The 12,815-nt window shown below is 38.3% G+C and overlaps 1 protein-coding gene across 2 annotated transcripts; it reads left to right on the forward strand.

Annotated features, from left to right (window-relative positions):
- The first annotated feature begins 4,940 nt into the window (after nt 1-4,940).
- On the forward strand, nt 4,941-12,763 carry SELENOP (selenoprotein P). Of its 2 annotated transcripts, XM_056513164.1 has the most exons (6): nt 4,941-5,033; nt 5,157-5,305; nt 6,804-7,007; nt 8,190-8,402; nt 9,984-10,101; nt 10,983-12,763. In XM_056513164.1, exons 3-6 carry the CDS (start codon nt 6,817-6,819, stop codon nt 11,643-11,645), a joined length of 1,185 nt encoding a protein of 394 aa, XP_056369139.1. In that variant the 5' UTR covers nt 4,941-5,033; nt 5,157-5,305; nt 6,804-6,816; the 3' UTR covers nt 11,646-12,763. The 2 variants fall into 2 exon arrangements, with proteins under 2 accessions (XP_056369139.1, XP_056369140.1); XM_056513165.1 differs by lacking the exon at nt 4,941-5,033 and having other exon boundaries at nt 5,162-5,305; nt 10,983-11,627.
- The last annotated feature ends 52 nt before the right edge of the window (nt 12,764-12,815 follow it).

The raw sequence follows: 12,815 nt of genomic DNA on the forward strand, positions 1-12,815 counted from the left end.
ACAATGTCGTCAAAGCTTTGGTCACTTCTCTTCATTTCAAACACTTTGTTATTTCCTTTGCATTGCATTCTGCATCCCTTTTTTCTGGAATGCAGTTGCAGTTCTACTACTCAAATTTTGCCTTTTCCAGACACTGGGAATCCAAAGGTATAAGGAGACCAGGAAGGCTGCCAGTGTCAGATACGATGTCTCTGGTCTTTGCCAGCCCATTATCAATGTTACACAAAAGTATATTTTGTATTCAGAATTTTACTTTGCCTTCATTTTTACTTTCAAGAGCTCCGTCTATATAGGACTGTAATAAGAGAAGATTGAGGTGTTCTGTTATACATGTTTCATCCAAAATACACAAAAATAACTTTATGTTAGTTAATAATTGTAATTTTCAGCAAAAAATACTTTTAATGAGATAGGAAACCTTCTGGAAGTGCTAAATGCTTTAATGCTATAGTATATAATAGAATCACAGAATCATAGAAGGGTTTGGGTTGGAGGGGACCATAAAGATCATCTAGTCCCCCCAATTCCATTAAGTCAGGCTACCATTTAATTTAAACCCTCCCTCTTTAAAATCACTGCCCCTTGCCCTGTCACTATATGCCCATATAAAAAGTCCCTTTCTCTCTTTTTTCAGCCCCCTTTAGGTATTGAAAGACCTCAGTGGGGTATTTCTGAAGCTTTCTCTTTTTCACCCCAACACTTTCAGCCTGTATTTGCTGCTGAGGTGGTCCAGCCATCTCAGCATCATTGTGGCCTCCTTTGACTCTGCTATTTGAAAAGAAGTATCATCAGCAATCAACTGATGATATTGTGTATTTGAAGCTATCAGTATTTATTTGTCGGACTCCATTCCATGTAAGACAACCTCCATCTTGCACTCCTATATCTGAATCTGCCCTTAAACACTCCTAACATCTCTCACAGACCATAAAAAGAGCAACACAGTGCTGCAAACATAAATTTAACCAAAAACACATAATCTGTTTTTTAATCACAGTTCAGCAGTTCTTGAAAGAGAATTTTTAAATAAATGAACATCTCTTATTCGTTATCTGATTCCGTTATTCAGTTTTAATGTATTTCACAACAGATGAGCAAATGACAGACTTGAACTTCCCATCAGGTTCACTGTATATGGTCACTGAGTCCTGTGTACTGGGATGTCTTAACTTCCATTCTGTGGCTAGGGTTCAGGTCAGTGAACTGTGCCTGTGTGACCTGCTGTAAATCATTATCAACTTGCTTGTACAGGTATTTCTGGTGAGAAGCGTTTAAATTTAGTCACCTAGAATGAACTACTGTGAATTTAGCTGATGAATCATTTTCCTCCACATGTCCTAAGGCGGTTTATTTTGTATAAAGGATTTAAGAGGAATTTTATATATGGCTGCTGGTACTTCTGAGGTTTTGTTTACAGTTACACTCTCTTGGAGGCCTGATCTGTTAATGTAAAGAGAAATGTCTGAATGCAGTATAATAGAGAGGTTTGTTTAACTTTCTGTGTGTTCCTTGGTCCAGATCCATAATCATTTTATGTGTTAGGTCAGTGAATTGTATTGGAGAGCCTAAAGCTGCCTGCTGACCTCCTGGAGCAATTTCATCATTCCCATAGGAGAAGGATCATTGTGTGGGATATGAGATCTGTACAGATACTCTGCTTTGGGCACTGCATGACTACTTTACTCCTTGGTTGACTATGCCAAGTGCCAGGAGCCTCAGCAGAGTCACACCAAATTGAAGGAATTTTCAGTTTCCCTCTATGGATCACAGGACTGCCAAGTATTTCTAAACATACCAGTATTTAAATACAAAAATATGGAAAATTTCCTACAGCTATGATCTTCTGAACAGCCTCTTGGGGATCATCAGCAAATTTTTTATTCCTTCAAATGATAAGAGAACCACTGGTTTTAAGCTCACTGCAGTGACTTGGAGAATTCATGGACTGACAGAATTATTGCAGGATAATTGCAGAAAGTAAACAGAGCCTGTAAGGAACTCAGAATAGATGTAGGTATTCAGCAACTAGGGTCTGTTTACATTTGTAATCTCTGCTATGACTGTGACTGAGGACAATAAAATATTTCCCTTCCTAATTAGAGTTGCTACAGATAGGTTTAAGCAGAGAAAGGTTCTTCATTATTGTAAGGGAATTTCCAAGCAGAAAACCCAAACATTTTGCTACTGGAACAGAGCTCCTTTAAGTCCTATTCTGTTTATAAGTGGACAGTTGCATGTATCAGCTATTCCTTTGTTCACTCAAGCAGTCTTTAGGCCTACATCAGAGAACATCAGCTTTAATTCCTTCCTTTGAGTTCTGAGACGTGCATTTAGTTACCTTATGCTGTGATTTACTTTACTTCAGTGTATCTTTTTACCCTTCACTTGAGTGAGCCTTTTTTCTTTATAGCATTTATTGAGGTTTAAGGCCTCATAAACTAATGAAGATTTCTTTATATAAGCATTAAGTAACTCTAACAGCTTGTTGCTGTTGCAATATTTTCCACTATAAAGTATGACTAACTACCCTGAGTTGACAGAGTTGTCAGAGAAGACAGAGAAGAACCAGTAGAGAATTAAGGTTTGCAAGTGGACTTTGAATTCTGTGTTTATGACATCCTTCAGTCACAAGAGCAAAACAGGTACTGAAGTCCTAAGGCCTCACAATTTTTTCCCCAAGGAATATGTACATTACCAATCTAGATAACAGAAACAAGAAGTGATATTTTTGAGTTCTGATGCTTTGAAAACTTTGGAACATGTCAGAAAAGGGGAAATGTTCAATGAGAAAGGAAGGGGGCTGTTATTTCCACCAGAACTATTATTGCAAAGAAGAAAGAAAATGAATAGAAACAGGATGATCATTAAAAAAATTATTGTTTGAAACTGAGGGCTTGTCCAAATTAGAGTTCAGAACTTGCCTCCTGCCGTGAGATTGGACCAAACTCAACAACTAATAAAATATTTGCAGTGGAAAGCAAAAATTAATATTTAAGATGATTGTTTCTTTACGAGCTACAGACAAAGGGCTACAGAAGCCTATGAACAGAAAAGTGATTCATGTAAGAAATGGAATGATCAGACTTCTAGAGTGCTAATTTGACAATTATTAACAGCTTTATCTATGTTCATAATAAAATCCTGTGGAAGTGGACTTTTTTCCACTCAGAAACAGTAATGCTTCAGAAACAATAACGCTTCAGACTGAAGTTTACGCATATTTAGTTTATACATTTCTAAACCAAATTAATTACCTCAATCCACAACCAAGATTATGTTTCCTACCACTTGCTTTCAGATAGAGCAAGTTTATTCCTCAGTAAATATTGAGGCAGAGCAATAATTTCAGGTAGGGTGAATGTTAAAAAGTAAGATGCTTATGGCTTATCACTGTGAACATAGTTGAAATCATCTTAATGCTATAAGGGTTATAATAACTATAATAATAAATAATACTACATATAGTATCCCAGTGATAATTGCTAGCAACAGGTGCTTCTTATCTCTCAGTAAGGCAGCTGAGGGTCTGCAGGTGTCTCTGCATGCTGCTTGGGAGGAAATGCTAACTTTTCCGTAGTGACCAATGTCCATTTCCATCTCCAGTGTGCTTTCCACAGCACGGTACTCGTTTTCTGTGATAGGTGCTTCAGCTCAGTTTACTCTGTCTGAAATCTGAGTTCTTCTGTACTTATGAGCTGCATGTCTCAGCAGCACTCAGTGGTATTACATATGGTTTAAGGGTTCAGCACTTGTTAACCAAACCTTGTCCACATCCTCTCCACAAAGAATAGGAAATGGAGATGGAGTACTGCTCTTCCTTTGAGAGTGTCTCCACCTGTGTTGCTATAATTGGCAAGAGAACAACTGTCAGTCACCAATGAGCTGCATTACTTTTATTAGCCCTAATAATAGAGCTGTACCTGCTTCCTTTTGTTGGCTGCCTCTGTGCTCATGCAAGAATTGGTGGACATGATGCACACCAAGTACTTCCAGCCAGCCTTACAGGATTTTATCAGCACTGAGAATGAGGCCCAACACTTGAAGGAGGAGGTGAGTAACTTGTCTATCAAAGGGATATTGCAGATATGAGGGTTTGGTACCAACACAGCTAAGGGGTACCCTAACAGTATAAGGGATACAAACATACTCCACTTCTTAAGAGAACCTCAGGTCTAGTATGAAGTCTGTCTGTTTCCTGCATCATGTCTTCCAAGACTACCAAACAGAAGTTCAGATCTTTCTCATTCTTTCCACTGACTAGTGGAAAGGAGGTGCATAGGACTTCTGCAGCATAAACCGCCAAGCTCAGCAATTCCCCTTCTCATATCCAGCCTAAAACAAAATGCTTATCTGTGCAGAAGATTGTCTCAGGCCATAGATCTGAGCAGTATCAATCTCACCACCTTGAACTGTGAGGGCACACCAACTTTTTAAACATTGATTTCCCCATAAACAAATGTAACATGTACATCGAGGGAAATCAAAGCAAAGCAAACTGCTGTTGAAGTAAAACACATTATGCATAAACAACTCTCTCACTAAGGAAAGAGAGTAGGGAAATAGTTTCACCTGGATGTTCACAGGTACTTCGGTGATCCTGGAGTTAAGGAAATTTAACAATGAAATACAGAGGCTTAGGTACCTTCTGCCAGTAGTTAGAGCTTAATGACTTCCAGGTAGCTACGTTGATTTAAATGTCTGAAGGTCTAGTCTCTAACTTTAAACAAAATTAAAGAACCGAAGGCTCTACAGAGAAAAGCTAGAAAGCAGAGTGATATAATGAAGAGCAGCTGTGCAAAAGGAGCTCAGTATGCACATGCCCTCAGACAGAGCACAACATTCTCTAAGGCAAATATCAGATAAAGCATATGAGAAACTGCTGGCTCAGCGTTTTCTTAAATAGAGAAGTACCTTCCCCCCCTCACTGTGGTTACCACTGTGAACAGAAAATAATGACTCCTCAGCCCATTCCCCCCCCCCGACTGTACCACTACCTCCAGCTGACTGGGGTGACTGACAAACTGCATAAAAAGGTATTTAAAGTCATGACAGTAAAAATATTTTGCTATTATGCACAATAAATGGTTTGCACTTGGGATTAGTTAATGGAGAAATATTTTGGGTACTTTTGCTCAAGGCGTTTCCTTTGCTTGCAGGGTCGTTCAGAAAAAACTCCCTGAACTTTGAACCGTATCTGCAAAGTGAGATAAACAAGAGCCATATAAATACCACAGCCCTTTTCCCCACACTGCTTTCTTCTGCGGCGGAGCCAGGCAGAGCTGCCAAGAAGGGGGAGGAGGAAAGGGTAAGTGTGCTGGGTTTGCTCTGAAAGAGCTTCATGACTTAAGATTTGGCAGAGTGTTTGCTTCTTTCTTCAGCTGAAAAGGCTGACTGTGGAAATTTCCATTGGAAACCAAGTGGAAAGTTGAAATATGAAGAGAAGTATAAGGCAGGACATGGCTCTCCTGCAGCTCACAGGGTGGACAGCTGTTGCTGGGCATTGCATGCCAGTGCTGCAGAAGGCTGCTGTAAAGGCAAGGAAGGATATCAAAATGTCCTCGGAGTCCCATGTTTTTATAATGGATATAAAGGCAGGCTGCTTTCCTGATGTGTGGAGAGAGTGGAAAAAAGCTGTGTTGGTATATAGTGGACCACAGTTCAATCTTCAAAGTACTTTACCTGGAATGTCAGGAAAGAAATATCAGGGACAGCAGGATTTCACAAATTCAGCAACAAATGGCTCTTGTTTTAAAAGGTTAATTATCATTAATCTTTTAGGCTATGACAAGATTGATGGAACATCTATTATTTATCAGAATTTACTTTTTCCTAACTATTTTGTGGTCACTGTCAGACTTTGATATAAGTGGTGAAGTCATATAATTCCACAACCTAGGACATCTTGGGTACCAGCTTTATAATTTTTTACATTTATAATTTTAAATATTTCTTGATAATGGGTGTTTAAGCCAAAATTGTGATGTTAATGGAATAAAATGAAAAGGTAATTATAGAATTTCTTACATGCTTTGATTTTCGCAAACATAAGTATAGATGTGAGATTTTGTAAGATCTGAGGAATCCTGAAATTCACTTTTCATTTCTGGCTTTTGCAAAATTGTTTCTAGTGCCTGACTTCTTCATAGATTTTCCTCAATGGAATCCAGATACTCCAGATTCACTTGTAAAAATTTTGAAGTATTTTTTATTATTTTCTGCTATGTTCTGTAGTACTTACTGTGTACTGAAATCCACTGTTGGTATGTGTACTTTAAAGACAGTGGAATTACTCTGGAATCTGGAGTGAACTGTTCTAGATTCTTCCTGACATAAATGGGCTTAGCACAATTGATTTCAAAACACAAGAAATAAGGCCACTTTAAAATTACTGAAGTGTAAAAAATGGTCAAAAAGAAATTACAAAGAGGAAGGAATAACTTGGTCTGATTAGTAGTACTAAAAAAAAAATCCAGTTATTCTGAATTTTTACTTTGTAGCTGTTCAAACACAATAACAAAAGTACCCTAAAAACCTTGAAGCACCACAAAGGAGAAAAGAACCTGCGTCTATTATAAAGGGACTCCACTGAAAAACCAAATAAATTGAGCGGTAAACGAATAGTTCAAATTTTTTCTTATAGGGGTTTGATGGTTTGATTTTTTTTTGTTGTTTTTTTTTTTTTTGTTTTTTTTTTTTTTTTGTTTTTAACTGAATGGAGCCAATATGCTGCTGTGTTTTCTTATGGGAACTTCAGAGTATGAACTTTGTTAAGGCATTGGCCTGTTTATTTTGTCTCTTGTCAGGTAAAGCCCAGCCATGTGGGCAGGTCTGGGGCTAGTTCTGGCCCTCTGTCTCCTCCCAGGAGGAGGGACAGAGAGCCGGGACTGCCAGGAGCCCCCAGCATGGCGTATTGGGGAGGAGGACCCCATGTGGAGCTCCAGAGGCTCGGTGACAGTGGTGGCTCTCCTCCAGGCCAGCTGATCTCTGTGCCTGCAGCAGGCTTCCAGGTAAGCGTGAATCTCGTCCCCTTTCTGTTACCCAGCTGGGAATACTACGTGTGCCCTGACACGGACACACTCTGTGAACTCTAGCTGCCCCAAACGCCACCCTCACAGCTGGCATGTGTGACCCAGTTACCAGGCTCACTATCAGCAGACGGTTCTGTGCCAGTGGTAACATTCTTATCTCTTGACCTACTCCTGACTGACAGATCATCCTTTCCAAATTATCTTTACAACATAGTAGTATGATCAGCTTGACATTAGTGAAACCCAAACCACAGGAAAACACAGAAGACAGCAGCAGATGGATGAATGTAGCAAAATGAGGCCAAGAAACATCGTGATTATTTAACATGGTTAGATCACCTGAAATAGAGATCTGTCTATTTCCATCTGTGTTCACCAATTTCTTACATGAGATATGTAGGGGAAAAAATAAATCAAAACACGTGCTTTAATGTGGCTTTTCAGGCTTCTCAGTGATCAGAAATTGTACATATATTTAAAAAATCCGGAATTTGAGGTAAATACTGTCCTTTCAAAAAACTGATTAAGCATTCAAAGAAGTCATCAACATTAGATTTTCATCCAAGACCTGGGACATTGGTGCTCTATTTTCTAGAACCTACTCCTTGCAAATTATTAGCTATCACGACAGTAACAATAATCATAAAATAATTTCAAGCTGACCCAAACAAGAATTGCATAAAGCTTTTATCTTTGATTCATTTAGAGACTGTGAAATTATTTTGGCATAAAAATTCACAGTGCCAGTTTAAGATTTGGATTTTAGTCACAGCGAGAACACCTTAGTTTGTCCCTCTAGGCTCACAACTTATGTATCATGATAGACTTTGCAAGGTTATTGAGAATTGGATTTAAAAGCATAGTAGTAAATCTGTGGCTCCATCTAAGTTGAAAGTGGGCTTTGTGTTTGGCTTTCAAGGTAGTTGGATTTGGTTCTTACATTTTAGAAAAAATGTAAAGAATCTTCCACATTCTAGATGGTTTCCTTTAACTGAATAATAGATGTTTTCTGGAGCAATTCCATAGGAAAGATAACAATGAAAAGGGAGAAACTCCACATCATACAGCTGTAGTAAAATCAAGATGGAGCATATTAACTTTTCTGTCAAATCTCATGATTCTCTAATGGTTTATGGTCTTGCTTCTTTACATTCCCACTAGTTTGGAGGACCTGCGAGTAAAGTTAGAGAATGAAGGATTGGTCAACATCTCGTATGTGGTTGTCAACCATCAGGGAGCTCAATCCCAGAGGGAATTTCACCGACTAAAAGAACGTGTTTCAGACTACATTACTGTCTACCAGCAAGATGAACATCAAGAGGATGTCTGGACTACTTTAAATGGAAACAAGGATGACTTTCTCATCTATGACAGGTGTGCGCTTACAGGGAAAATATTTGCATATATTTTGAGTAATGATTTGAAAATCTCTATGTTATTTCATTGATGTACAAGTAACAAAGACATCATGCTCAGCTTCTAAGTTGAGCTAAGTAAAGTGCTAGTATTTACTGGAAAAACAAAGTTACAAAAGCAAAGTCGGCTTTTGCGTAAGTAATTTTGGAATAAATATCTTTTTACTTTATGATTACCTTGGATTTAGATGAACATAAATGAGTATAAAATTTGGTAACGTTTGTGGTTTTGTAGTGTTTTTTTATCTTCAGATAACTTCATTACACCCATGCATGTCAAAGTAGAATCTTTTGATGGGAGTTGTTGAAAATGCCATGTAGACATAGGGAAAAATTAGTCTTTAGGTAAAATTTAAAACTTAAAAATAATTTTGCTTTTCAGTATAAGATTCTGCCACAAATATATTTTGGCAGTACCAGCAGGAACTGTAATTGAAATCCCAATTTTTTTTATTTTGATTGATGATTTTTGATCGATGTGATGCAGTTTCTTGAGAATCCTACATTTGAAAAATATCTATCCTAGTTACTTTATATTACTGCAATGAACATTCCAAGTTCATACTAAACCATATAAACCAAATAAGCTTAATACAGAGTTAGAAAGTTACTCTTTTTCTGTAATGTGGTGAATTTAAACAGATTAGCTACATTAGGTTTGTGGGATGAAACTAGCAGTGGAATGAGTCATCTTGAATGTTACAGCAGCAAATATGCCCTAGTAAGGGAGGTTGACATCAAACAACAGACAAACAGAACAAGGCTGTATTTTATCTGGGAGGGGGCCCAGACACCTTGCCCAGAGCATTTGAAAGGTTGACCAGTTGCTCTGTACTGTTGACACACAGGATATGTGCACATTATTAATTGGTTTAGCATTAGCCTGGCTGTGATCCATTATTGTTCTATGAGTCTGTGTTGTTATTGTGCCTTTGCCATGAAAGCTTTGCCTGCTGCTCGTCCTAAATGTGGGGAGCTAAGGCCAGTAGACTATGTGTTGGCACAGAACGAGCTGCCCTTGTGCACAGGTTCTGCATTTACTGCAGCTCCTTCGAGCAGACCAGCTCTGTAGTCAAAATCAGAACACTAAAGTGCAGACATGGGGCAAGCAGGCACCATAACAATCCCCTCATGCACAATAAATCAGTAATGCAGGTGCTCTGCAGTGCCCATCCCAGCCAAAATACCTGTTAGGTTGCATAAAAACACTCAGTGAGGATGCAGTAACCATTGTGCAAACAACCCTTCTCATTATCCCAGTGGGTCTGTAATGAGTGCACCTCTGCCAGGCTTAAACACCACTAAAGGAGAGGCTTCTGGCAGTGTGGTTTCCGCATCAGCCAGAAATCATGCTCCACATTCTGGCCTGTGCAGGTGAGCGGGCAAGCATTTGTAAGGAAGATACTGCATTTGCCTGGAACAGAAGTACTCCCTGTGGAACTGTACAGTGTGGGTGGATTGATGCACATAAAATGAGATATCATAAGAAGAGAGATTTAATTGTAGGTATTTGTAACCAGAGAGTTCTTTCTCTCCTTAGATGCGGCCGTCTAGTGTATCATCTGGGTCTGCCCTACTCCTTCCTGCATTTTCAGTATGTGGAAGAATCTATTAAGATAGCATACTGTGAAAACAAGTGTGGAAACTGCTCTTACACGGTATTTTCTTATCTCATTCTGTGTATAGTAGAAAAGAAAAGTAGATTTGATTGGTATTTAAAAAAATTATTTCTGTGTGATTAATCCAAAAAGATACAATTTCGAATTTACACATTTCATGCATCTTGACAGATAGCTTTTAAACAATTTATTAAGCGAATTAGATTTGATTTCTAATGGACCTATTGATTATCTGAATTCCTGTCCTTGATAGAAATGAAAATAATTGTCAGAATGTAAATACAGTCTTGGAGGGTAATTCTGTTTCTAGAGCTATATAGAGGTAGTGAGCAATTAACTACTCTAGTTTTGTGGGATGGGTAAGTACCTAAAAAACCAGTATTTTTTTAAAACCTGGGAATCAAACTCAATCAAGATGGTTTGTGTTACTATTCATTGTAGTTTGCATTTAAACACAGTCTACAAGAGTTGTTAAAAAAGGTGATAATACAAAATGACAAATTAATGTTACTGCTATAAAAGAAGGGTAGCCTTTTTTAATGTGTCATTCAAAATCAGAAATACTTTTAAAGATTAACATGAAATGTACATACATAGTCATGGAAGTTCAATGAGAATAATAACTTTTGGTCCCCTCGTGCAGCATTCTGGCTAAATGTAGACTACATCAGACAGGTCAGATGTAGGACTTAGCATAAGAATGCTTGTTACTAGCAATTACTAAAATTCTAATTGCTAAAAAGCCCTGTCTAGCTGACAGTGGTGTGACAACACAAGGCTAGTTTTGATATATACATTCTTCAGTGAAATAGTACAAATAACTTAAAAGTGCCTTTCATGCTCTGCAGAAATGTTAATATTTTACAGCTAGTTTAATTGAATACAGTGCCCTGTATTTAATGCAAGTGTCTGTTTTGCAGGAACCTGATATTGATATTGATGTTGTCTGTGAAAACATCACTAAAAAGGCAGGTGACGAGCTGTCAGAGGTAGAACCCAAGCTGACAGGTCGGCATTCCCATCCCAGCCCTCACAGACATGGACACCACCACCGCCGCCACCACCACCACCACAAGGGCAGTGGTGATCCCAGACGTGAGAACCAGCAGGCTGCTCCTGAAACCGAGAGGCGTCATCCTCACAGCGGCTGGCGTCACAGGCTCTTTGGCCATCACAGACACCATCAGATAGGTAGTCAGGAGCACGTAGACACTGCCCCTCCAGAAGAAATGGTGGAAATTGCACAAGATAGAAAACTACGAAAGAAAGGGAAAAACAGCTGCAAAAACCAGTTAACTTGAATTTGGCAGACAGGATCAGACTCAACATCTAGTAGCTGATCCTGTCATTGTAGACACCTTTTGTTTGAAGAGCTAGGGAATTCTGTCACTTGACAGTGTCGTGGAGCACTACCAAATTCTTGCAGGTGACATGGGCAGCTGGCAGCAGAGGATGTCACTGAGTCTTGACAGTGACGTTTGCTCTCTGCTGCCTGACATTCACCAGCAGCAGGAGCAAGTGAAACTAGTGACACCTGACAGTGACAGGAAAAGGCGAGAAACTGATCCTGAAAAACAAACTAAGCACCTTCCAGAAACGAGGGAGTCCCACTAACTCAGCTCATACTTACAAGAGCGGAAAAATGAACAGGTTAAGTGTCTTTATTGCCCCAAATTCAAAATTACACTGACAGGTATGGGAAGTTAAAGTATTGCAAAGAGGTATATTTTTAGAGCAGGGCTCTTAGAATGATAGAATACCTGTCAAATTCCATCAGTGAAAAGCTTCATATTTAAAGGAATTTGGGATGACCCCTAGTTTGTTTTTCAGTTCCACTCAAAGGTGTCTGCATTCTTGATTAATTTGTCTTTCTTGTTTCACTTCTAACATTCTGCTTGCATTTGTGAGGACAGGAGCATAAACTATGACCTAGGGGCTCCTGTCTGATGTTTTGCAATCAAGAATAGAAGATAACCAAGACAGATATTTTAATCATTTTTTATTAAGAAGACAATATATTTGAAAGTTGAGGTTTATGTTTTTTTTCTAACCTGGGGATACAAATCATGTACAAGCAAAACTTACTCCTAAGCAATGTGACAGGATAATTCCATGTCAAAAATGTAATATACAGACAGTGACTGCTTTATTTTCAAGTAACAGATTGATATGCTTAAATTTTGTGGCTCTTAGATGTAGTAAGAGGGTCCATTAATACATACTACTACAGGCTGTGAAATCCTACTAAATCAATAAGATCATACTGAAGTGAGAAATAGTGTTAACAACTCAGAGTCAGAATCAAGAAGAGAGTGGGATGAAACAAGTTTAATCTTGGTTGATGTTTATAACAGTGCTGAATTTGATAAATCTGTAACAATTAGTAAAATAATATACTACTTAAACTTGTATAACTTCTCTGTCTATAGCCTAGCATTTCTAATGTTTGATTAACTGAGTGGAAGTAAATCCAGTTGTTTGAAGGATTCCTGGATGAAGAAGAGAATATTATGAAAAGAAAGCTGCTATGAAAGCATACACCATAATTAATGATGGTTTAATGGGAAAATTACTACTCCTACAAAACCTGAATCTTTTTATTGTGCATGCTGATTAGCAAGAGAGTAGCTCTGAATATACACAGAATGCATGTCTTTGGAATATTTGATGAGAGTGTTTTCAATAAAACATACTTTCTTCATCTCTTGTTTTTATTTTGAGATGCGCAGTTTGAAACACTGAAATACTTTATG

This window comes from Oenanthe melanoleuca, chromosome Z, assembly GCF_029582105.1.
Source record: "Oenanthe melanoleuca isolate GR-GAL-2019-014 chromosome Z, OMel1.0, whole genome shotgun sequence".
Lineage (NCBI taxonomy): Eukaryota > Metazoa > Chordata > Aves > Passeriformes > Muscicapidae > Oenanthe > Oenanthe melanoleuca.